General features: G+C 37.8%; 1 protein-coding gene across 1 annotated transcript; it reads right to left on the bottom strand.

The window, feature by feature from the left end:
- Positions 1 to 1,113: 1,113 nt before the first annotated feature.
- LOC129453207 (voltage-dependent calcium channel subunit alpha-2/delta-2) lies at positions 1,114 to 25,345 on the bottom strand. The gene is made up of 38 exons (XM_073862075.1): positions 25,020 to 25,345; positions 21,083 to 21,164; positions 19,076 to 19,192; positions 18,567 to 18,626; positions 17,836 to 17,880; positions 16,530 to 16,653; positions 16,315 to 16,446; positions 15,747 to 15,804; positions 14,417 to 14,467; positions 14,228 to 14,327; positions 13,456 to 13,617; positions 13,076 to 13,186; positions 11,385 to 11,463; positions 11,156 to 11,205; positions 9,936 to 10,025; positions 9,696 to 9,761; positions 9,547 to 9,621; positions 9,236 to 9,310; positions 8,879 to 8,950; positions 8,589 to 8,660; positions 7,426 to 7,487; positions 7,268 to 7,344; positions 7,129 to 7,189; positions 6,946 to 7,043; positions 6,595 to 6,685; positions 6,456 to 6,518; positions 6,272 to 6,375; positions 6,095 to 6,193; positions 5,930 to 6,021; positions 5,805 to 5,852; positions 5,645 to 5,716; positions 5,175 to 5,327; positions 5,032 to 5,084; positions 4,869 to 4,924; positions 4,513 to 4,636; positions 2,230 to 2,339; positions 2,028 to 2,110; positions 1,114 to 1,883 (listed from the first exon to the last, which is right to left on the bottom strand). Exons 1-38 carry the CDS (start codon positions 25,112 to 25,114, stop codon positions 1,782 to 1,784), a joined length of 3,264 nt encoding a protein of 1,087 aa, XP_073718176.1. The 5' UTR covers positions 25,115 to 25,345; the 3' UTR covers positions 1,114 to 1,781.
- Positions 25,346 to 26,739: the final 1,394 nt, after the last annotated feature.

The raw sequence follows: 26,739 nt of genomic DNA, 5'->3' as shown, positions 1-26,739 counted from the left end.
GAGCCAAATTTCAATAAAAATGTTACACATGCTTGCAGAGAATAATTTACCAACACTAAGTTACTGGATAGTTCTTTTATAACTTTATCTAGGTTAATAGAAGCACTGGGGACCCAATTATAGCACTTCAACACGGGAAGTCACATTTTCATGATGTGTCCCCTTTAAAACAAACACTGATCACCATAATGGTGGTTTGTTGAAATTAAAACTCAATTGTCCTGTCATTTTTTTCCTCTCTCTGCATTAAATGACAGTGCAGCGGTTGGATAGTGCAAATTAAGGGGCGGTAATATTATAATAAGATCCCCTTCTGACATCACAAGGGGAGCCAAATTCCAATTAGCTATTTTTTACATGCTTGCAGAGAATGATTTACCAAAACTAAGTTACTGCTTAGTTCTTTTATTACTTTTTCCAGGTTAATAAAAGCACTGGGGACCCAATTATAGCACTTAAACATGGAAAAAGTTAAATTTTCATGATGTGTCCCTTTTAAAACAAACACTGATCACCATAATGGTGGTTTGTTGAAATTAAAACTCAATTGTACTGTCATTTTTCCTCTTTCTGCATTAAATGACGGTTCTGTGGTTGGATAGTGGAAATTAAGGGGCGGTTTTATTATATTAAGATCCCCTTCTGACATCACAAGGGGAGCAAAATATCAAGAATTTTTTTTTACACATGCTTGCAGAGAATGATTTACCAACACTAAGTTACTGGATAGTTCTTTTATTACTTTTTCTAGGTTAATAAAAGCACTGGGGACCCAATTATAGCACTTAAACATGGAAAAAACACATTTTCATGTGTCCCCTTTAAAACAAACACTGATCACCATAATGGTGTTTTTTTTATTAAAACTTAATTTTCCTGTAATTTTTTTACTCCTGCATTAAATGGTTTACCAACACTAAGTTACTGGGTTGATCTTTATCACATTTTCTAGGTTGATTGAACCACTGGTATCCGATTTTAGCACTTAAATATGAAAAAAGTCAGATTATCATGATATGTCTCCTTTAATTTTGGAGAAAAACATGACCTGGACATGTTCTTGGTAGGTTTTATAATATTCACCTTTAAACTGTAAACAAAAGAGATTTAAGATAACATTCAGAAACGTGTCTTTATGAAGCGTTCTCTCAAGGTCCGTTAAATACACATCAATGTTAAAGATGGTCCGTTCAGATAAGTGCTCAAGGCATCGATGGATAACAAACCAGGCAGCGAATGAAAACATTCAACAAGCTTTAAATAAATCAAACCGAATCAAACTCTTCCTCTAACAATAAACGTTATTCCTCTTCTCCTAGCAGGGAAGCTTCAAAAAGTATCTGAGGAAAAGCCACTAGTCCCCAGTATTTAAATATCCACATACGTTTGGATTTGCTGGGTTTGGCACTAAATCCAAGTGAAGCGAGACACAAACACAGATTCTGAGACTGTGATGATGATAAAGTCAACTCTCAGTTGCGGTTTCATAGTTCAAAATAAACCAGGTCCTGTCCTGTTTCTGGATTTGGCAAGCAAACATTTTTGACGGCAGCAGGTTTTTATCTTCGTTATTTTCTGAATTACAAAGATGAAACGAGTTAAGACAGTTGTTTTGTTTTGGATCTGCACATGTAATATCAGGGTTGTGTTCCCATAATGATCAGCTCTGCTGAAATGTCACACAGCTGTAATGCACCATACGAGGAAAACCAGGAGAACATCAGGAAAGAACAGGGAGTTAAAGGACATGAAGACAAAGGCAGTGAAGAAGAAGACCTGGATTAAGAGCGTAGAACGAGATAAAGCAACAACAACTGAATCGAGAGCAGAACTCTGATTGGACAGTGTAAAGAGTGGGCGTTGCCACACTCTGATGGGTTCTCCTCAGAAAAACAGACAGAAACACGAGTATTGAAAACACTTGTTGCTAATCTTACTGAGAATGATTCAACAGCACACATTCTCAAGATATTTTTTTTGTGATAGCTTTTTCAGCCCACTCTATAAGCCTGGAGGCGATGCTTTACCTCAGCGTTGTAGTCAAAACATTTATCTGGTCCTTTCCTGTAGCGTGCAGAGTTCAACACATCACACGGGTTCTCCTCTTGAGCTGAGCATTAAGAAACATTAAGGAAAATCAATCAATCAAAAACAGATGACAGGGCAGAAACAGCTCTTGTGTTCACAGCTGCAGCTCTGAGAGCAAAGCATTATGGGATGGAAGGATACACTTTGTTCGTACAGGAAGCAGTTTCTCGATCTCACAGGAGCTACAAGGCAGCGTCTCAGCTACTACGAACAGCAGATTTGTGTTTTCTATACGCTTGGCATGAAACAACCTGATGGGAAGAAAAGTGAACAGGTGAGTAAGTGTGTCTTTCTTCAATACAGAAAAAAAATACATACAACAGACACACACAATCAGAATCACACACGCACGCACAGACAGAAAGACACAGATAGACAGACACAGACAGAAACACACAGACAGACACACAGTCAGTCAGTCAGTCAGTCATACAGACAAACACACACAAGCAGAAATTCAAATACAGACAGAAACACGCAGAAAATAGGGCTGGACGATAAAAGAATATTGATATGTACCGTTAATACACCTTTATCGATAACGATAGGAAAAAACGTTCAATATGACGCCTGTTAATGCATCGCTAAAACTGCATCGGACTACATTACATTGCCGTTCCTAGATCTTAAACAGCCTATTATATGCCCTGATAAAGGAGCGTGATGCAAGTGACAAGCAAAGAGCCAATACCAAGTGTTGCTGTGGGGTTCGCAATCGCGAAAACGTGTAAAAATGAGTGCTGTGGCTGAGGAGATTGTCAATAATAAAAATAAATGTTAGCTCGCCAGTGTGGCAGTTCTTTGGTTTTTTGCGTCTGACCAGTATCCGAACAATGTTGTGTGTAAACTGTGCATACTTGTGGACCGGATATACTTCTTTTCCACGTCCGGCTCGTGTGCGCACGCGTGGCTAAGCTCACTGTTGCTACGCGCGGACGGCAGTGTTCAACACATAAGTAGGGCTGGGTATCAATTCAGATGTTCCAGATCGATTCACAAGCTATCAAATCGATTAGATTTCGATTCTCAATTCAATTTTTGATTCCGGTTCTCAGGTCGGTTTTTATACTCGATTCTCGATTCAACTCATTGAATGTAGATTTAATACAAATACTATATTAACAAAAAATAACAGTGAACAGAAGTTTACAAGTGGGTAATTAATAAAAAGAAATTAAAAACCACAACACTATTGTTGTCGTCTTGCTTCCGAAATCTAAAATGCTTCCATACCTCTTACTTTTTATGTGAAGGTGGCATCAGTGTCGATGAAGCACCTAAAACAGCCATTTTAAGGAATAAATGAAAGTATGACAGGCTCACCTCTCGCTCCTTGGTAACATCGCGCAAGGCAAAAAAGAGGGTGACACATTTAGTGAAGAAGACTAGTAATTTGATTAACGTTAATCTTACTTTCAATGTTTGCAGAAAAAATATATATTAAAAAAAATGCTCTTTGAGAATCGATTCTGAATCGACCACATAAAAAAAACGATTAATCGAAAAATCATTTTTTTTTTGCCCAGCCCTACACATAAGCAATGCAAATGATTTCTTATTCAAAGTGTTACTCTACCAGGCCGTACTGATTTGGTGACATTACAGTACATTAAAAATGTAGGTGAAGAAAACTAGCCAATCAATTGCAAACAAAGTTTAGAACAAACAACAAAAAAACAAAGAACAGGAATCAAACATTATGGTGACGAAAATGCATTTACAGAGTTTATTTAAGACCAATTTAATCTTTATGTAAGATATACACATTTTTTTGTACTGCTAAACTAAAATGTGTTTATTGTTTGTCTTAATAAATTGTGTAAATGAAACTAGGGATGCACCGATATGGAAATTTTGGCCGATACCGATAACTCTTTAAATTTGGGGGGCGATAACCGATATCTATAAGCCGATAAATATTCATATTATTTTCATAATTAAAAACTCACAGACCGCGGACATCTTGTCTTTGCGCTAGACTAGCATACTCTTCTTAAGTCCACAACACGTGTCATCTTCGTGCTATGTCACAGAAAGCACCAATCAAAACTCCACATGGCGAGCAATGAGCAAGTGAAGTGGTTAAACAAACCAAAATAATCCATCATTTATCGGCTTTCATTTATCGGCCTAATTTTGCTATCAGACCGATAACCGATAATATTAAAAATAAGCAGTTATCGGCCGATAACGATATGTCGGCCGATATATCGTGCATCCCTAAATGAAACATACAGTGGTTAAATTAAAACTTTTTTCTACTTGTAATTTTTTAACAAGCTTAATAAAATGTATCAATAATTATCGCTAACGAATAACACGTTATATATCGATGATAAACATTTTAGCTCTATTGCCCAGCCCTAACCGAAACACAGACAGAAAGACATACAGACAGAAACACACAGAAAGTTACAGACAGACCTGGAGCAGTTTCCACAGTCCTGCAGTACATTGAATGAGTTTGTGGTGTTGGTGAAATAAAACTGACTGTGAACGGTCACACAACTGCTGCTGCCTTTAGTCTCGAAGCTATCTGCAAACACATCTGATAACACACACAGGTTTGAGTTTTGCAATCCAACTTATTTCATTCTAATCTATAACATGATGTTTGTAAAGTATTAAAGTAAAATACTACAATAAAAAATGTACAGTGGTGTATAATATTTATAATATTTGACCCTATAATCATGTTTTGAGAGAACTGTACATAATCGTCATGACAATAATACTGCATCATTATTTTTTGATGCACTATATGATGTTGAGTCTCTAACCTGTGCTGTACCAGCTGCTGTATAGGAGTCCATACAGAAACTGCTGTAAAAGGGACCTGAAGGAGAACAGCTAGCATTAGACAAAGCCACGCATGTGTTTAACAGTGATTCACTAACATCTGCTGCTCAAGAGTCTGAAGAGTAAATCACAGATGAATCTCACCATGCAGCTGCCGACGTCCACCAGGCCAAACTCAAAACATCAGCAATGGATGGCTAACAAGACAAACATGCTTTAAACTCACTACAAATCTGAAGTTTCAGCTACACAAGACTAAATCAATAACCCAAACGACAAAAACTCACCACGTAGAAGTGTCTGTGTGCCGCTCCTGTGTGACTGCTGGCTGTGGGTTCGCATGCCGACTGATACTGGAAGGTTTGGTGTCGGGCGTAGATGGAGTTGTTATAGAGGGCGTACATCAGATAGGGGTCGACCTCGCCGAAAAACAAACCCACCTGAGAGATCCCATCACTAGTCACATGTCTCACTCGTTCTCATCACATATACTGTCACGAGCTAACACATCTTCTGACTAATGACTTACTGTGCATTCACACCAGATGCAAATGAAGCGTTAAGCGCGAGTGATTTACATGTTAAGTCAATGCAAAGACGCAACAGACATCTGGTGATGCGAATGACATAAGCGTTAACCAATCTATTTCACGCCCAAATGACGCTAATTAACACAAAATGTTCATTTGTGTCTGGTGTTAAAGCATTTACAGTCTAACAAATACACGACTCTGATTCGTTGTTTGGCAAGTGTTACCTTCTTCCAGTGATCTCTCTGATTGGACATCACCAGAAAACCTCCATCATCGATAAGATAACAGAGCAAATCCTGCAACACACAGAAACATCATAAACGCCACATGCATAAACACGTAAAAGTCCAACAGCATGTAAAGATCATGTGTGGCGGTTCATACATCACTGTTCACTTCACAATCCATCTCACAGGATCTGGATGGGCCGCACTGACAAACACAAACAGAAAGTTAAACATCTCATCACTTGGACGGTTACCCATAATTCCTCTCATTCAGAGTCTTACCTTATGTGAAGCCTGTCGGCTGTCTGACACGTTACTGGCCAGAATCTTGAACTTGTCCACCCATGCCTCTAAATCCAGCTTAACACCAACCACTAAAGACACATGAAGATCAGAGATCAGGCAACAGGAAATGACATCAAAGCAATGCGTTTGAGAAGCACACACCTGCAGGTTTCATGGTTTTTCCTCCAATCACGACCTCGACAGCAGTGGTGACAAGAATCCCTACAGTACCGTTCTCTGACATTATCATATCATCCATCGCTGGACACAAGCATAGAATGTCATGAGATACACAAAGACAACATGAAATCAAAACTGAAGAGAAAGAAGAGGACTCACATGTTCGTGTCGGGGCTCTGAACATGTAACCTTTGTTGTCCAGACTGCGTCGGTAAAAGTTTGAGTTCAGTGGTTCAGGATCTTCGTCCCATGTCTCCGCCGCCCTGAAACACACACACACACAGATGATAAACGCTCCACTTCATTACGGTACAACACACTCGTGAGCAGTGCTGTCACTCACATGTTAGGGTAAACGCGAGTGACGCCTCCATTGGTGCATGCAAACAGGGCCAGAAATCCATACCTGCAGAGATCAGACACAACCAATCAACTCAATATAAAATAAATCAGATACTCTGTCCTGATGGGTCTGATCTTACGTGTTGAGATCTTTGTTTTGCCAGACACGTGTGGCCAGCTGCCAGAGGATCCCAGAATCAAGAATCAGATTATGAATCATACCTTGATCACCTGTGTCAACAACAGCAGTGAGATTAACACAGCTTGGACAAAAACGATGACGCTTTTATATGACACGGATTGAATTACACTCCGACTAATCGAACGATTATTATTCGATTAATCGGATAAAACATAAAAATTACTCAATTATAATTTTCACTTATTATAGCTGAATAAATACACTGATATGACTGATACTTGAAATACTTGAAGTAATATTTTGATATTAAAAATACAAGATTTGGATATGCTGTTGTTGTGGTACTCACAGTCTTCAGATTCAGGTGTGATCTCCACCATAAGAGACAAGAAATCAGCCAGAAACTGTGTGTTGTTCTCTGCCATCTGCAGACGTTTACAGTATTCTCTACAGCGACACATAAAAAAACTGTGTTTACACAGATACACACACTAATATACAAAAAACACATCAGTCATGTATGTGTTTGTACCTAGGTGCCAGAAACACATGACCCGCAGACTCGAAAGAGTTCGGGAGCAGAGACTGTAAATCTGTCAACAGAGAAACATTTTATTCAAATCATCTTCATTATTAAATGTCTGTGTATTGTGTGTGTTTTTAATACTTACACTGAAGTTGTAGCATGACATCACTGAGATCTGCCTGTATGTAATATTCACTGTAGGGCGGCAGTACCAAACCCAGACTGTAGGGGGCAGCACAACAGAGGGCAAAATTAAGTATTTATGTCAAACTTTACCATCTGAACCGTTAGATGATGTCATACCTGTAATCGGTGTCATTGATAGGGGTCCAAGTGTACATGCGTACAACATCATCAATGTAACGCTGTAAGACAAGCAGAGACACAGAGTGCATCAGAAAATACATTAGCTTGCAAAAGTGGTGCTCATGATATGACTATTAATGATGTTGAACAATGATAATTAGTCTCCATTAAACACAACATCACAACTTTCTTTAGTAATATAGAGAGCTCTCAAATCACAGAATGTAGTTTCCAAAAGGTGAATAGATAATTTCGTGTGATTTTGTTTATAGTTTCTTGTGTAAAACAAGGACACATCTCTGTTTATATTTCACTGCAATATATGTCATGTATTTATTTTTATTTTTTGCACTGAGTAATTCTAAAATACAAGAAATTGTATTCACACCATACACTGATATAGATACAATAGTAATGCTAATCTACTCTGTCTTCTCCATTTGGCCAATTGTTTTTATAGCATTTTATTTTAAGATTTCAAATATATTTCATTAAAATATTACTGTAGAAATGTAGTACGTTGACGTCTTATTTAGTTTTGTATTATGTTATTGTTTTGAACATAAGTTTTGAAAACATGTATGTAAGCATGTGCAAATTATCCTGTATGTATAAAGAGTTTTGGCAGTTGTTGTGTCTGAGTGAGAAAAGAATTTATGAAATTTGAGAGATGTAGTCATTGAAGGCATTTTGTGGCAAAGCAATGATAATTGATCCTCAGTATAGCCCACAAAGACTTCTGTTGTGAAGAGTTTTGCAAAAGTGACCTAAGTATTGAGAAATGTGTCCTAGGGTCTGTAAAAAAACTGTAAATAAATGGCAAAAAAGCAACTTCATTGTTCAATGTACAATTATATAAACTGATAATATTGTTATTAAAATCCGATCCCGTATCGTGATGTGCATCGTACCCTGGCCTTGTATGAGGATAGATATCGTATTGTGAAATCGTTGGCGATACACAGCCCTAATATATAAATAAATACTGTATATGTAGATCAGACATTTTTTATAGAAAGCCATGTCCCCGATGTCATACATGTCCTAGTTTTATCGGACACATTTAAAGCACGGAGACACGCACAGATGTGTGTAGACGCAGACACACACGCAATCACACATGTACATAGAGACACAAAAAGATGTAGACACACACTTGCCTCATTCATTGATTTAATAAGAGTTCTGATGGTCATCTCTCCTGATCGTCCATCAATCATCTGCCGGCGAATCTGAAAGAAAAGCAGCATTGAGATATTAAGAGGTCATGGTCGAGCTCCTGCTGGATTAAGATAAATGATACACTTCACGTTAAGATGAATTCTCTCATTTTCTCTTCAAGCTTCAAATGATAAATAGTCTGCATGCTGGTGCTGCTTACAACGAAACAATGATTTAAGAACATGAGATGAGTTCACATGAAGATGTGAGAGAAGATACATGCATGTACCTCTTGTTTACTGTTGTCCTCTACTTCAGCATCCAGAAAGTCAAGTGTTACCGGCTCTGGTAAATCCTCCTCCTGTAATGAGAACATCAATCAGAAACCTTACGATAACTATCCTTCATCACAAACTACACCAATAGTTTAAGACCCTTAATATGCTTTGCATTTGATAACCAAGCTTAAATTCTTACAGTTCACACAGTTCATGAGCTATGCATGCAAAAATGATGCAATATTTTGCAACTACTCTAAGTAAATGCACAAATGATCTGCATGTGATGATACTATCAGTTGTGTAGAGACAAACATGAACACACAACACAAACATTAGAGATGTGATGTCAGAAAAACACAATTCACCCGCGGCTGCAGGTTCGGATGAAGAAGCACGTATCCGTTCGGGTCAATGGCGAAGATGTATCCATTAGCTCCCAACTAGAGACACACAGAGCTTTAATCCATTAGATTTACAGACTCAAATATTAAAATATATTCAAATTAATTATATTTATATAGCACTTTTTTACAATCTTGCAGCTTTACTACATATGATACAATATTATGATAGCAAATAAAACATATACACATAAGTGTCTGAAAGCAGCTTGTATGTTTAGGGACCATAACATCAGACAGCTGATTGAATATCCTGCACTATAAGCAGATGTTACCCTGTATTGAGGTGTCAGTCGCTTCAGCTCATCCAGATGAACATCGACGCCCATCACACCTAAGATCAGCTGATTCTACACAAATACACAAGACATTAATGAACCAAAGAGTCTGAATGAGTGATGATCACTGATGGATCACTGCTTACCTGAGACTTTCCATCCATTGTGAGATTAAAGACGGGCATCGTCCCGGTCACCACGAGTCCCAGACCCTGTCGGCACAAAACGCTCATCTGACTTTATTTTCATTAGCAGGAGACATCTACTTATACCAGGACAAGCTTTTGATACACAAGACATAAAACTGGCATTATGTATTGTGTGTTTTTGGCCTGTGAGGTAACACATATGTTTACAGATCTGGGGCAGGCCAAAGTGGCACTCACCAGCGCGTCCTGGTAGACGTTGGTCCACTGCACCTGTTTGGCACTCTGGCCTGCCAAAACCATGGGGCGACCCAGAACGTCAAGATATTCCTATTATACACACACATTTAGCATAAACATACAGCAGATTTGAGGAGTTACATTTTATTTAATAGCACCATTTTGTCTTTGTTTTGAAATATGCATGTGCGATATTGAAGGGAAAATATGATAACATACTGAATAATGGGGTATTTGATATGCGTTACAGTATTTTTTTTCTGAAATTTATATTTAAATTGTATTAAAAATATTTTAGAACAATTAAATAACTAACAAATATTTCATATTTCAGGGAAAATAAAGCATCACAACAACAACTGAAAGTGAACAACCATGTTTTACTGTTGCATAAAACAAATTTCATCATTTATTTAATATTTATTTCGCTCATTTATTGTAAACATTCACAATGCACTTTGGTGATATTTTGGTATATTGCACAGCCTTACTTTGAAACAACACAATTATTTTCCATTAGAGAAACCAGGATTTCAACAATACGCAATTTAAAGTATATAAAATGTAAAAAACTTTACACACTATTTATTACTAAATAACGACAAATATAAAGTTTTCTTTTTATATGCGCTAGTAGTGATGTGATTACGATGTAATGAGCTGAGGCAGAAATACGAAACAATGGAGGACAAAATTATCGTCACTGTGAACACCCGGAGCTGTACGACACATCTTCGTACCTTTATAGAAACAGGACTAAAAAGGATCTTGCTCAGAAGAAAGTGAGTGAGGAGGTCGAACAATCTGGTAAGTTGTAAAAATGCTCTTTACTCAATTTGAGCTGTATACAGATTGAGACTACAAAGCTACTACTAGCTAAAGCCAGCAAATTGAGCATATTCGTGTCTTAATTTCATGCACAAATGACGCAATTTAACTCCAAATGTTGAAGTGTCCAACTACACGCAAATTGCGTGATTTATTCGCTTAATACGCATCTGGTGTGATTGCACCGTAAGAGTTATGAATCAATTTAAATCAACTGAATCATAAAAACGAATCAAACTCTTCTAATGCTAAACTAGTGACTATAAATTGACACAATAATATATCATCATTGAAAAAACGTGATACATCACAGTCTGTGTGCACACATTTTTATTCTTGTTCAGCTAATACACACAGGCACACACAATTATATTTGTGTGTGTGTAACTCACCTGGGTGTTAATCCGTATAGCACAGATGGAGCGGATCTCAAAATAGTATCCTGCCAAGACGGAGAGAGAGAGAGTCAGTGAGACATAACATGTAATTACTGTATTATTTAAACTTGTGTCACTGTTATTATCATCATCGTCGCAATATGGGCAGATGGGAAAAATCCCCTCCAGCATCTCATACAATCCCAGGAATCATGTACTGTAAATGAGCAAGCGTCTCTCTCACCCTTATTAGCACAGGCGATCCACTGGAGCGGAGTGACATCATAATTGTGCTGTCCCACTGAGAACGTGAAAACACGGACCTGCAGAGAACACATGACACCCCACCATTACCCCTGACAATGAGACAGGAAATGAGGCGCTTCAGTGGAGAAAGGGATAATTATGAAGAACACAGACTTCCAGAAGAACACAGAGGAACATCACAGATGCTGATCATGACCAAAAGTAAACCACACACATCATAATATATAGCAGATATGTACATATAGCCCATGTAAATGAACATATGAAATGAACATAAATGGACATATAGTCCATGCACATGAACATATAGTCCATGCAAATGAACATATAGTCCATGCAAATGAACATATAGTCCATGCAAATGTACACCTAGTCCGTGCAAATGTACACCTAGTCCGTGCAAATGTACACCTAGTCCGTGCAAATGTACACCTAGTCCGTGCAAATGTACACGTAGTCCGTGCAAATGTACACGTAGTCCGTGCAAATGTACACGTAGTCCGTGCAAATGTACACGTAGTCCTTGCAAATGAACATATAGTCCGTGCAAATGTACATGTAGTCCGTGCAAATGTACATGTAGTCCGTGCAAATGGACTATATAGTCCGTGCAAATGGACTATATAGTCCGTGCAAATGAACATATAGTCCGTGCAAAGGTACATATAGTCCATGCAAAGGTACATATAGTCCATGCAAATGTACATATAGTCCGTGCAAATGTACATGTAGTCAATGCAAATGTACATTGGTCCATGCAAATGAACATATAGTCCATGCAAATGAACATATAGTCCATGCAAATGTACATATAGTCCATGCACATGTACATATAGTCCATGCACATGTACATATAGTCCATGCACATGTACATATAGTCCATGCAAATGTACATTTAGTCCATGCAAATGTACATATAGTCCATGCAAATGTACATATAGTCCATGCAAAGGTACATATAGTCCATGCAAATGAACATATAGTCCATGCAAATGAACATATAGTCCATGCAAATCAACGTATAGTCCATGCAAATCAACGTATAGTCCACGCAAATGTACGTATAGTCCACGCAAATGAACGTATGGTCCACGCAAATGAACGTATGGTCCACGCAAATGAACGTATGGTCCACGCAAATGAACACATAGTCCACGCAAATGTACAAATTGTCCATGCAAATGTGCATATTGTCCATGCAAATGTACATATAGTCCATGCAAATGTGCAAATAGTCCATGCAAATGTACATATAGTCCATCCAAAGGTACATATAGTCCATGCAAAGGTACATATAGTCCATGCAAAGGTACATATAGTCCATGCAAATGTACATATAGTCCATGCAAATGTACATATAGTCCATGCAAATGAACATATAGTCCATGCAAATGAACATATAGTCCATGCAAATGAACATATAGTCCATGCAAATGTACAAATTGTCTATGCAAATGTACATATAGTTTTAAAGACAAACAACTAGAGACATTCATATTTTACAATGAAAATGTATGAACTCCTCCAGCCCTGGAAAACCTCAACATTCCTTAACATATACAAGTTTTCCATGATAGTGGGAATGCTATATTTGGGTATTTATTGTGTTAATTATATCTGTGTAATGAAAGACAGGTTAGATACAACAGGTGCTGATGTGCTTCTAACCGTTTTATTGGGCCAGTTGTACTGCTCAAAGATGTCCTGAGCTCGGTCCTCTCCACCATCAGTGAATAACATGATGATTTTATTACAGTTGGCTCGGGGAACATTTGTCTGCTGTAAAGGGAAAAAGAGGCCGAAGATTTAACATCATGTCCTGAACAAGCGTGATTCAATAAAGCAAGCCAGCAATAAGCACTAAATCACATCTATATTCATTACTAACGTGTATCTCTATCCAAAATTATGTTCCTGTGAGTTGAAGCTCAGCATAGCATACCAGGGGTGTTTCGGTATGAACAGAATTACATTTACTTGAATCTTATACTGTGACATGAAACATGAAATTGAATTGTGGGATGAGTAAACTGTGTTTTCAGACTCACGTTAAGTAGCTGATTGAAAGCGAAGTGAAATCCAGATTTATAGTCTGTGGTTCCTTTAGCCTGCATCTGCTGCACAGCTTCTTTAAAGATCTTCTTGTTACGCACGTTTGCCTGAACCAGGTGCTTGAAACAGGGAACCACTGCCTCCGCCTTCTCATTAAACTACAACAGAAACAGAGAGATGAGCAGAGTCAGAAACTGTGACTTAATGAACAAAATAAAATGAAATGAATACACCTGATGGGAGAGACTCAATGTTTACATGCACAAAACGGTGTCAATCCGACTGAATTTAATCGGAATGCACAACGATACAGTTTAGATGTACCCTAAACATTGCAATCTGAGTAAAATGTTGGTTTACATGTACTTTATATATAATCCCAACCAACGTCTACACAAGCGCAGAGCCAGGGTTGCCAGATTTGCATAACAAAACCAGCCTAATGTACATTCAAAACTAGTGACGATAATTATGTGATGCGTAAATAAGAGGTAAACATATAAATATAATAACTTAAGCACAATTCTTCTGTGCATGTGCACAAGGTATTTTTGCATCCGATTGAGAAAATACTGCGATTCACGTGTTTACATGCATACTTTTCTCCTGATGATCGGATCACAGATCGGACTACACCACTCCTTTCAACACGATTGAGCCATCAATATGATTAAATTTGCTGTTGCTTGGCACAGTTAGGCTAACAAACAATACCATTTGTTATTTCTATAAATCACAAGACATCATAACATGCACGAGGTGATGTACCCTGGCGACATTGACGTAATCGTCATCAGACAGCGTGTCCAACATTTCAGTGACGGACGCTTTGATGAGTTTCAGTGTGAGACCACTAACACTCCCACTCCTGTACAATAAAAACACACACACTTAATACACAATAATGATTCTGAACACACACTCAAACACTTCACAACACAAGACACAAACACTCACACGTCCACCAGTATCACCATATCTTTAGGTGATGAAGCTCCTTGAATATACCTGAAGAAAACACACAACAGTTACTGTAAATCTATACAGTACATCATATTGTCAATAACTTATACAATATAACAGGATATATACACACTTAAAATAAATAAAATAAAATTAATTATTTCTCTATTAAAAAAACTGATAGCTCAAATTTGATCTGAATAATTTGCATTGAATCGTTTGATCAATGAGTTTTGGATATTGACATGCATTTATATCAGACTTCACTAATTACATATTTTTGACAATTTTTATGACATAATGTTATCCTCTACATCAATTATAAATAATTACCCGATATTAATGCAGTAAATACGCAGATTCAACTTTAGTCATACCTGAGGTAACTTCCAATATGTGATAGTGATAAACAGCATCAGTACAAACGGTCAAACAGTCAGTAATAATAACACGGATTAACCTCACAAAAGCATAATTTACTTAATTGCAACGCTTGCATAAATTAAATGCTAACCTTCAACTGACGTTCTGACTCCTCGGTCAGTTTATTCACTGAGGGAATCCATTCAATAGCTCCCAACTAAACCATTCGCGAACGCATACAAATGACTCGGTTCATAAGAGTCATTTGTTCGCGAGTCGCATTGGTAACGATGTTTGTTTGGTTTGGCGTGCCGCTAGCAAGAATATCTCGTGTAAACACTCGTTTCTTTGCCATCATTTTAATATTCGCGAATTTTTAATCGTATTACATTTTATTCATAGTGCAACGCGGCACTTGAGCAGCACATCTGTCGTTTCCTCAGGTAAAGCGCACACTCTACGTCACACACACAGGGTTTGTAGTACTGGTCAATTTGCCCCTTAGCCCCGCCCCACAACGTAAATCGACCAATCACAGACTATGAAATATTACTAAAACATAATAATATAATAAATAAATGTATATTTTACACTAATTATGTGATATGGTTGCAATAAATCAGAATAAAACACAATAGTTGACACTGAAAACTTAAATGAATATTTACACATTTGGCAGAAGCTTTTATCCTAGGCATTATTCAGTTCACTACAAGGTATTTATTAGCATTTTTCTTCCCTGGGATTGAACCCATGACTTTTATGCGGCTAACATAATTCTCTTCCAATTAGGATACAGGAACACATTCAGCCCTGTGAGATTTTGCTGACTTTTCTGTATAGCTTGCCAATAACCAGGGATGGCAGAGTCCAATTATAAGTGAATGGAGTAAATGTGGGGAGAAATATCATTTTAGACCATCTTAAAAAGAGAGAGAGAGAAAGAAAGGTAGAGATTTACCAGGGTCTTCGTCGTACATCGTAAAGGTCAATCTTATCTGGAGCTCTCCAAGGAGCCGCTAATAGAGAAAACATTACATCATAAGAGCACATGTAAGCAGGGTTAGGGATGACTTGTAACACGATTACGTAATCAGGATACAAAAAATAGTAACTATCTTTTGGTACAGTTACATAAAAACAGAGTAATCAGATTACATTTCTTATGTGTAATCAGAGTTTAGTGTTAAGTTAGTGTCTTGCGAGTATTGTGTGAACCTGAGCGCCTCTTTTACCATAAACCTTTTCGACGCGTATGCAGCAGGCACATATTTAGACAAGATGCATAATGCACATGGTTCACATATTTTTACATGAAAAGACACACAGGACACACCGAATACATATTTTGAATTCGCGCCTCTCAGAAAAGTTCACAATCTCACAGCTAGGTGCCGCTAAAATATACAACCCATACAGCAAAGAAATACCGTAAATTTTTCTGGCCATTAATATGTTTTAAATATATGCTAAATACATTTTGTATAAAGTAAATCTTAATTAAATATATTTTTGAATTGGACCTTTACCTGGGTAATATCTTGTAACCCCCGTGGCGCTCCCAAACGCTTGCCAGAGCAGTGATGGATCATCTCTGCTGTTCTCCATAAAGACTCTCTCTAATGCTTGAGTCCAGCTGAGTTCATTCAGTATCACAGGAGCTGACAGACGGACAGACATATACTTTATGTGCTCTGACATTGTGAGATATTTATTGATTTTACGCCATTATTCAGGTTCTCACCGCCTTTGTAGATGTCTGTTGGGATCTGTACCGCGGTATGGGAGTAATTCACGTGGTTTTTGAAGTTTGGGTCGTACACAAACTCCAGTTTTAATGACATCTGAGAATCAATGTCCTCACCATCCTGCCGAGAGTCGACATTACACATGATATTATTAGTAAAGTATATACTATAAAGAACATTATGTTTCTATGTGACGTATAGGAAATAATATGCAGTGAAAATAAATATTGTGAAGTTTTTTGACTTGGCATCCACACAGAAATGTTGAATGTATTCATGAATCCTCTAGCTGCTGATTTTAACTTGACACAATGTCAGGATATAAATAGTCACACACACTTAAACCAGGAGTCTTGACAGTCATACAATGTGTTTCACTGAGCTCCACTGAGATGTTTATGAACAGTCTTACGTAAAAGCAAAAACAGCCCACTTACGAGAAAGAAAATGTGAAAAAAATACTTCTATAATGTAGTTACTATACTGTCAAAATCAATTAAAAGGTTAATAATCCTGAAGGCCAAATGGCACGTTCCCTTAATTCATAACTCAAACCTTTCAATGCTTTATCTTATTTCGTTAATCTTTGTTGGATCATAAGTAAGGTAATATATCATTAAATGTACATAACGTTTTTTTCTGTGTCATCATTTTAGCTTTTTTAAGCGCAAGAAGCTGTAAAGTGTTGTCGACTGACGTCGCTTCCACATACAAACACACTCTATAGTATAATCCCACCCCCAAAATTGTGATTGACAGGTTTATGTGCAGGCATTGGAAACACAAATGCAAAGGGGATTGCGATCTCATTTGTGTTTTGCCAGGCTCTGTACACGACACCAGAGGAAGTGATATAGCGAATGGGAAATTGCTATTGAAATATATGGAAGGGTCGTAATCCGAAAGACCCGAATTAAAATGCAAATGGGCTTTTCCATTTGTTCACGTAAACATAAATGCAAATGTTTTATGTCACAGTTTTTACACAAACCAGTAGGAAACACATATAATGGTTCCAATGATGTTTTGAGAAATATTTGAAACCATGATCCCCATTCACTTCCATAGTATTATTTTTTCTAATATGGAAGTGATTGGGGCTCATGATCGGTTTGATTACAAACATTCTTCAAAATATCTTCCTTGGTGTTCTATCCCTTTAACTATGACAGAAAAGTCACCATTAATTGAACATTTTAAAATTTTCCACATGCCTAATTCATGAATTTACTGAGAATCTACTGTTGGTGATGTTCAGTTTTGGGTTTTTTTGGACAGTGAGGAGAGACAAAATGTACTCATGTAATCCATCTCTGCTTTAGAGTTATAATATTCAATATTCTCCTCCTGAAATAAATGCACACACAAACAGGACAAGGGTGTGAAAATGTTTCACTGGTTTTACTGTAACGATTACTTATAGTATCTTATACAGTATGGTATGTTTAGTACAGAGATATTCACATGGAATATATATGAAGTAAATAATTTAGGGGTGTAAAAAATATCGATACATTTAAGTATTGCGATATTTTGTTTAAAATGACAGCAATCCTAAAATTATATCCAATCAATAAGAAATATCCCAAATGTATTGTTTTCAGTACAAATATCAAAAAATTCTTAAATCATGACGTATTTTGTTGATGAGCAAAATGACCTAAGAATAAGTCTAATTTTTGTACAAAATATATATATATAATTTAAGTACATTTGTAATTAAAACAAGCAAAAAAATCTGCCAATGGGTTAAGAATTATTTTTATATATATACACTTAATTCAAGAAAAATGTAAGAAAAATTTTCTTATCCTATTTGGCAGATATTGTTGCTTGTTTTAAATTGCTTAAATTGTTTTTTTTTTTGTCTAAAATCTATACTTATTTTCTTAGGTCATTTTGTTCACCAAAAAAAAGCATCTTAATTTAAGAATTTTTAGATATTTGTACTGAAAACAAGACAAAAGTACTAAGTAAGAAAGAAAGAAATGTTTGCAGTGCAAAATTGTGCTCTATAGTAAATGTGATCTGACCTTGATCCCATCCTCCCAGTGATGATCTTTCTGAAGACGCTCCGCTTCACTCGCCAGTTTCTACACAAAACATCAAGATTAACCATAAATAAAGTGTGTGCACTGCAAAAAAAAAAAGATTTTCAAGAAAAAAATCTTAGTATTTTGTCTTGTTTTCGACCCAAGAAAATAAGTCTAGTTTTTAGACCAAAAATATCAAATTTAAGTGATTTTATGCATAAAACAAGCAAAAAAAAATCTGCCAATGGGGTGAGCAAAAAATCTTGAACATTTTTCTTAAACACTAAATTCAAGAACAATTCAAGAAACATTTGCTTACCCCATTGGCAGATTTTTTTTTTTTGCTTGTTTTATGCACAAAAATCACTTAAATTACAAAATCTTAATTTAAGAATTTTTAGATGTTTTTACTGAAAACAAGACTAAGAAAAATACTAAGAAATATTTTTTTGGAATTTTTTTTTTGTTGCAGCGTGTGTTTATATTTGTGTATGTGTGTGTGTCCTCACCTCTAGTGCTTTGCGTTTTTTAGCCAGCAGTCTCTCGATATCCGTGGCCACTTTCTCAACAATATCTCGTGGATTATTTCTCACCAGACTGAACTGTCTTCTCTTCTCATTGTAGATCTGAGACATCAAACACACAATGAAGTAATATTACAAGCTTTAATAACATACCACATCCACTGTGTGTCTGTTCAGATGTCTTTAAAGGAATAGTCTAGTCATTTTCAATATTAAAATATGTTATTACCTTAACTAAGAACTGTTGAATCATCCCTCTATCATCTGTGTGTGTGCACGTAAGCGCGCTGCGACGCTACGATAGCATTTAGCTTAGCCCCACTCATTCAATGGCACCACCCAGAGACAAAGTTAGAAGTGACCAAACACATCAACGTTTTTCCTATTTAAGACGAGTAGTTATACGAGCAAGTTTGGTGGTACAAAATAAAACGTAGCGCTTTTCTAAGCGGATTTAAAAGAGAAACTATATTTTATGGCGTAATAGCACTTTTGGGAGTACTTCGACTCGCCTGAAAAGTCTGCTCCCCTTCTCACTCTCATAATGGGAGAGGGAGGGTGTTACTGCGCCGAGTCGAAGTACTCACAAAAGTGCTATTACGCCATAAAATATAGTTCCTCTTTTAAATCCGCCCAGAAAAGCGCTATGTTTTATTTTGCACCACCAAACTTGCTCGTACAACCACTCGTCCCAAATAGGAAAAACGCTGATGTGTTTGGTCACTTCTAACTTTATCTCTAAATGGTACCATTGAATGAATGGGGCTAAGCTAAATGCTATCGTAGCGTCGCAGCGCGCTCCAGAGCTTACGTGCACACACACACAGATGATAGAGAGATGATTCAACAGTTCTTAGTTAAGGTAATAACATATTTTAATATTGAAAATGAGTAGACTATTCCTTTAACTTTAAAATGATCTTGTTTTTCATATAAATGATGATGTGTTCATGATAAGAATATTGAACAGCTGTAGGAAACAGCCAGAGACCCTCAGCTCTGTGTGCGTTTCATTATTAATGGCGTTCAGTGGGACACGCGTGTCACTTCCTGTTTAAAGTGACACGTAACTTATTTAAACTCTATTAAACACCAGTAAACAACCTCTGACTGCACAACATCTGATCAATACAAAAATATCACAGATACAAACACAAATCTATGTATCAAAATGATCAAGAACAATTTTAATACTAATGCATACACTGCAAAAAACGATTTTCAAGAAAAAAATTATTAGTATTTTTGTCTTGTTTTCAGTACAAATATCTAAAAATTCTTAAATTAAGATGCTTTTTCTTGATGAGCAAAACGACGCAAGAAAATAAGTCTAGTTTTTAGACCAAAAATATCAAATTTAAGTGATTTTGTGCATAAAACAAGAAAAAAAATCTGCCAATGGGGTAAGCAATTTTTTCTTGAATTTAGTGTTTAAAAATGTTTTGCTCACCCCATTGGCAGATTTTTTTGCTTGTTTTATGCACAAAATCACTTAAACTTGATATTTATTTTTGTCTAAAAGCTACTTATTTTCTTGGGTCGTTTTGCTCATCAAGAAAAAGCATCTTAATTTAAGACAACGTAGGGAAAATGGCTCAAACATAACAGTTCATCAGTAAGGTCTTTATACACCACTGATAATACAATTATGTATCTTATATTGCATTTCTGTCAAGAGAAAATTTACACACTGCACCTTTAAGATTGGAATTTCTCTGGATTTACAAATCCTTGAGGAATTTTGTGAAAATGTAAGTACACACTTGCATGAAATATATCACACTGTACAAGTAGTTTTTTTTTTTTATATTTTAATACAAAACTCTTACATATTGACTTGAATAGAGGGAGACATGAGATGCCCTGAGTTTACAGCACATTATAATAACAAATGATCCAGACTGAACCTGATAAACAGATGTATCAGTATGTATCTATCACACACACACACACACACACACACACACACACACACACACAAACACATCTTACCCCCTTTAGTTGTTGAGCTCCACTGATGTGTTGCAGGACTCTGTCAATCTCTTGTTCGATGCGTCGGGCCCAGTGCATCATCCTACACAACACATAACACAACTGTTACACAACACAATCCTCACACAACACATGTATGCTCTGTCACAGACAGATTCACAAACTGTGAGAGAAAACCTCCGATCTGATACTACTGCACCCAACAGATGAACTATTAAACATCTGTGAAGTCTCCATCATCATTACGTGTGAGTCCGGTTCTGATAGAGAACTGTGTGTACAGTAACATCAGATCATGCATATCACCTGTTACCATGACAACACATCCCTATGTGATTACAGCTCATCCTCAGTGATGCTACAAGAGTCTTGCCTGTGTAAAACCCGCCGGTGTGTTGTTCAGACGTTCGCTGTGATTTCCAAAGTCTTGACATGCGGTTACTACTGTAGATAAACTGGTGTGAAGTAAATTAATCTGTAAGTACAGCTTCACTACTGCAAGTTGAATCGTTGAGTTGTAAAAGTGAGATCTGATGAGTGATGTGTGATAGAAAACACAAGTTTTTCATCACACTAGCTGTAAACACACATGCTCAGATTTACTGCATGTTTAACAGCATGTGTTACACAATATGTAGAGGTGAGAGTGTATCAGTGTATGTGTGTGTGTCAGTGTGATTCAGGCAATCTGATGCACTCTCAGCATCTGAGCATGCTCAGTATCACACATTTAATGAGATCCTCCCTGCTGTATATTACCTGTCACACAATCTCCAGAGCGAAAGAGAGAGAGAGAGAGCGAAATAGAGAGAGAGAACTGCTGTGACCCATATTCACTTTCACAGAGAGATTAAAGAAGAGAAAATAAGGAGACAGCAGTAAGACTCTGTGACTGATCTGAGGTCAGAAACATCATTAAGCAATCATACTAACACTTCCTTTTCATTTTTTTTGTATATTATACATTTTTGGTTCACTGTCTGTTTCTATCTATTGTATAAATCCTGTTATCCTATCATAGCCCTGTACAATGATTATTCAGCATACTTCAGTCTCTAGACACAGACAGACAGACAGACAGACAGACAGACAGACAGACAGACAGAGTGACAGCTGTGTCAGTAATCACTCTGTGATGCTGTGGGATTATTGAACCAGTGAGTAAATCTCAGATCACTGCTGTCTGTCAACCTGTACACGCACACACACACACACACATGCTTATACTTAGACTGTTTTATATGAAGATAATAAATCATTAATTTTACTAACTCAATTCTTAACCCTAAGAGACAACTTAACTTTAGCAAGGACTGTAGTTAATCTTAAACTCAAGTTAACCTTTGACACCTTTGATGTGTGATGCTGGGGTGATGATGGTGTGATGCTGGGTGATGATTGTGTGATGCTGTGCATATGATGCTGTGATGCCGTGTAGATGATGCTGTGATGATGGTGTGATGCTTGGAGATGATGCTGTGATGATGGTGTGATGCTGGGTGATGATGGTATGATGCAGGGTGATGATGGTGTGATGCTGGGAGATGATGGTGTGATGCTGTGGAGATGATGGTGTGATGCTGTGGAGATGATGCTGTGATGATGGTGTGATGCTGGGTGATGATGGTATGATGCTGTGGAGATGATGGTGTGATGCTGTGGAGATGATGCTGTGATGATGGTGTGATGCTGGGTGATGATGGTATGATGCAGGGTGATGATGGTATGATGCTGTGGAGATGATGGTGTGATGCTGGGTGATGATAGTATGATGCTGGGTGATGATGGTATGATGCTGTGGAGATGATGGTGTGATGCTGGGTGATGATTGTGTGATGCTGTGCAGATGATGCTGTGATGCCGTGTAGATGATGCTGTGATGATGGTGTGATGCTTGGAGATGATGCTGTGATGATGGTGTGATGCTGGGTGATGATGGTATGATGCAGGGTGATGATGGTGTGATGCTGGGAGATGATGGTGTGATGCTGTGGAGATGATGGTGTGATGCTGTGGAGATGATGCTGTGATGATGGTGTGATGCTGGGTGATGATGGTATGATGCTGTGGAGATGATGGTGTGATGCTGTGGAGATTATGCTGTGATGATGGTGTGATGCTGGGTGATGATGGTATGATGCAGGGTGATGATGGTATGATGCTGGGTGATGATGGTATGATGCAGGGTGATGATGGTATGATGCTGTGGAGATGATGGTATGATGCTGTGGAGATGATGGTGTGATGCTGGGTGATGGTTGATGCTGTGAAGATGATGCTGTGATGATGGTGTGATGCTGGGAGATGATGGTGTGATGCTGTGGAGATGATGGTGTGATGCTGTGGAGATGATGGTGTGATGCTGTGGAGATGATGCTGTGATGATGGTGTGATGCTGGGTGATGATGGTGTGATGCAGGGTGATAATGGTATGATGCTGCGGAGATGATGGTGTGATGCTGTAGAGATGATGCTGTGATGATGGTGTGATGCAGGGTGATGATGGTATGATGCTGTGGAGATGATGTAGTGATGCTGTGGAGATGATGTTGTGATGGTGTGGATATGATGCGGTGGTGATGGGGTGATGCTGGGTGATGATGGTATGATGCAGGGTGATGATGGTGTGATGCTGTGGAGATGATGGTGTGATGCTGTAGAGATGATGCTGTGATGATGGTGTGATGCTGGGTAATGATGGTATGCTGCAGGGTGATAATGGTTTGCTGCTGTGGTGATGATGGTGTGATGCCGTGGAGATGATGATGTGCTGGTGTGGAGATGATGCTGTGGAGATGATGGTGTGGTGCAGTAGAGATGATGCTGTGGAGATGCTGTAAAGAATGCTGTGGAGGTTATGCTGTGGAGATGATGGTGTGATGCAGTGGAGATGCTGATGGTGTGATGCTGTGGAGATTATGGTGTATTGCCGTGAATATGCTGATGGTGTGATGCTGTGGAGATGATGGTGTATTGTGAAAATGCTGATGGTGTGATGCTGTGGAGATGATGGTGTATTGCCGTAAATATGCTGATGGTGTGATGGTTTGGAGATGATGGTGTATTGTGAAAATGCTGATGGTGTGATGCTGTGGAGATGATGGTGTGATGCAGTGGATATGATGCTGTGGAGATGCTGTAAAGAATGCTGTGGAGGTTATGCTGTGTAGATGATGCTGTAATGTCATGGAGATGCTGATGGTGTGGAGATGATCGTGTAATGCAATGGAGATGATGCTGTGGAGATGCTGTAAAGAATGCTGTGGAGGTGAGGTTGTGATGCTGTGACGGTGAGGTTGTGAGGCTGTGGAGATTATGCAGAGAAGCTAATAATGTTATGCTGTGGAGAAGATGCTGTGGAGAGGCTTTGAAGAATGTTGTGGAGATGCTGATTTTGTGATACCGTGGAGATGCTGATGATGTGATGCTGTGGAGATGATGGTGTGATGCCGTAGAAATGCTGATGCTGTGGAGATGGTGGTTTGATGCAGTGGAGATGATGCTGGAGATGCTGATGGTGGGAGATGATGCTGTGGAGATGATAGTTTGATGCAGTGGAGATGGTGCTGTGGATATGCTTTGAAGAATGCTGTGGAGATGCTCATTTTGTGATGCTGTGGAGATGCTGATGATGTTACCCTGTGGAGATCATAGTGTGAAGCTGGGGTAATGCTGTGGAGATGATAGTGTGATGCTGTGGAGAAGCTGGTCGTGTGATGCTGTGGAGATGCTGTGAAGATGCTGCTGGGGTGATGCTGAGGAGATGAATGATGTTGTGAAGATGCTGATTGTGTGATGCTGTGAAAATGTTGCTGGGGTGATGCTGAGGAGATGAATGATGTTGTGATGCTGTGAAGATGCTGATGGTGTGAACCTGTGGAGATGCGGATGGTGTGATGCATCATGCTGATGATGTGGAGATGCTGATGTTTCTTACGTGTAATGCTGTGGAAATGTGAGCGCATCCACTGCGGTCCACGATCCGCTGAACACGACCATCACCATCATCCACGCGTGAGCCCATCTCGCCATTTTCCATGGAAACGCGTCACGCGAGCGGCAGTAAGATCGTCACAGTGCTGCAGTAAGTCAGATGCGATTATATAACAATCTCGTCTTGAGATGAATAAGTCCGAATGAAGTGAAATGAAGTGATGTCGGTGGGCGAAAGATGCTGCGCGTGATAATGCTGCCGTGAACGCGCGCGCGCTCGACACCCCCCATATGCGCGACACCTTATTACTCCAACCAAGGCGCTGTGAGAAAACCTGTAAGAAAACGACGCATATATATTTGTATTTAAAGCAAAACTTTACACATCTGACTGAAAACGAATACATAAATACATGAGTAAATAAATAAATATATATAACGTTAAGCTGCGTGTATGATTACATGACCTGCTCGTTATAAACACGTATAAATATCCACAATTACTTAAAACAAAAATATTTATATATTTGATTTATCTACGTTACTAGGGATTCATATGAAATAATATTTATTACATAATAAATACAGTATCTGGGTAAAGTGTAAGCAGTGTTGATCAGGGACTTCAGTAGAGCACAGAGAGATCGAGCACATCAGGAAGAGCAATCAAACACAGAGCTGCTCGCTCTAACTGTCTTATGTAAGAATATTAACAATTATAAAGTTGACCAATATACTTAGTTACTAATAAATTGTTGTTATAAGCTCATGACTTGCGAATGTAAAGTTTAGTTAAGTTAAATAAACCAGGCTTGATGACGTATGCACCCGGCATATGCGACCTCCAGAGGATGCAGCGTGAACGGCAATAGTCTTTAGTGATGCCAACTGGCCAAAATACAAAATAAAACACACAAAGTAAAAAATGAACACAACAATAAAATAAAAAAAACTGTTTCGAGTGATGCTAAGACAATAACAACAACATTACACAACAAAATAAAATCAAGACAGTGAGAGAGAATAAAATCATAAATCTGTGTTGTTGTGACCTCTAGTGTTGAGTTGAGGAAACTGCAGGTGACTATGAGACATAAATAAAATCAACTGAGAACAGAAGATTATAGGACCTTACAGGAGATCTTTATACTCACATTAGCCTTCCCTGCTAAAAAAAGCAATAAAACCATTACAGAAAATTCTAATGGTTTTCATTAAAATACCAATAGGAACCATTAGCTTTCACCATTAAAACCACTACACTGTAATGTGTTTTGGGCCATATTCCATTAGAACCAAAAAAAAAAATCCCCAATAAAACCAATAGAATTTTCTGTAATGGTGTCTAATGTTTTTTTTTTTAGCAGGGTTATTAGTCCTATCAGATTATTAATAAAAAAATGTAAATGCATCTAATCAAACCTAAGCTTTTATATAACTTCAAAATGGATGAAATGTTCTTAGATAGTGTTAAAGTCACTTTGAATAATTATAAGTAAGACAAAGTATGTGTTGTTGTTTTAGGAAACTCATATGTGTGTTGTTTAGTCAGTAGCCACAGACCACAGATGTAGATGAAGGTTTAACTGCATTGTTCACATGTGGTTTTCTACAGAAACAACACACGCAAGTCTGCTGTATTCATGTGGGACCTAATACTGTGTTGTTAATTTTATCTTCGCACTTTACTTAGCAATATGTGCATATGCATGGTGCAAATAATT

Source organism: Misgurnus anguillicaudatus, chromosome 23, assembly GCF_027580225.2.
Source record: "Misgurnus anguillicaudatus chromosome 23, ASM2758022v2, whole genome shotgun sequence".
Classification (NCBI taxonomy): domain Eukaryota; kingdom Metazoa; phylum Chordata; class Actinopteri; order Cypriniformes; family Cobitidae; genus Misgurnus; species Misgurnus anguillicaudatus.
The sequence above is the reverse complement of the archived record's forward strand: the minus strand, read 5'-3'. Positions and strand labels throughout refer to the sequence as shown.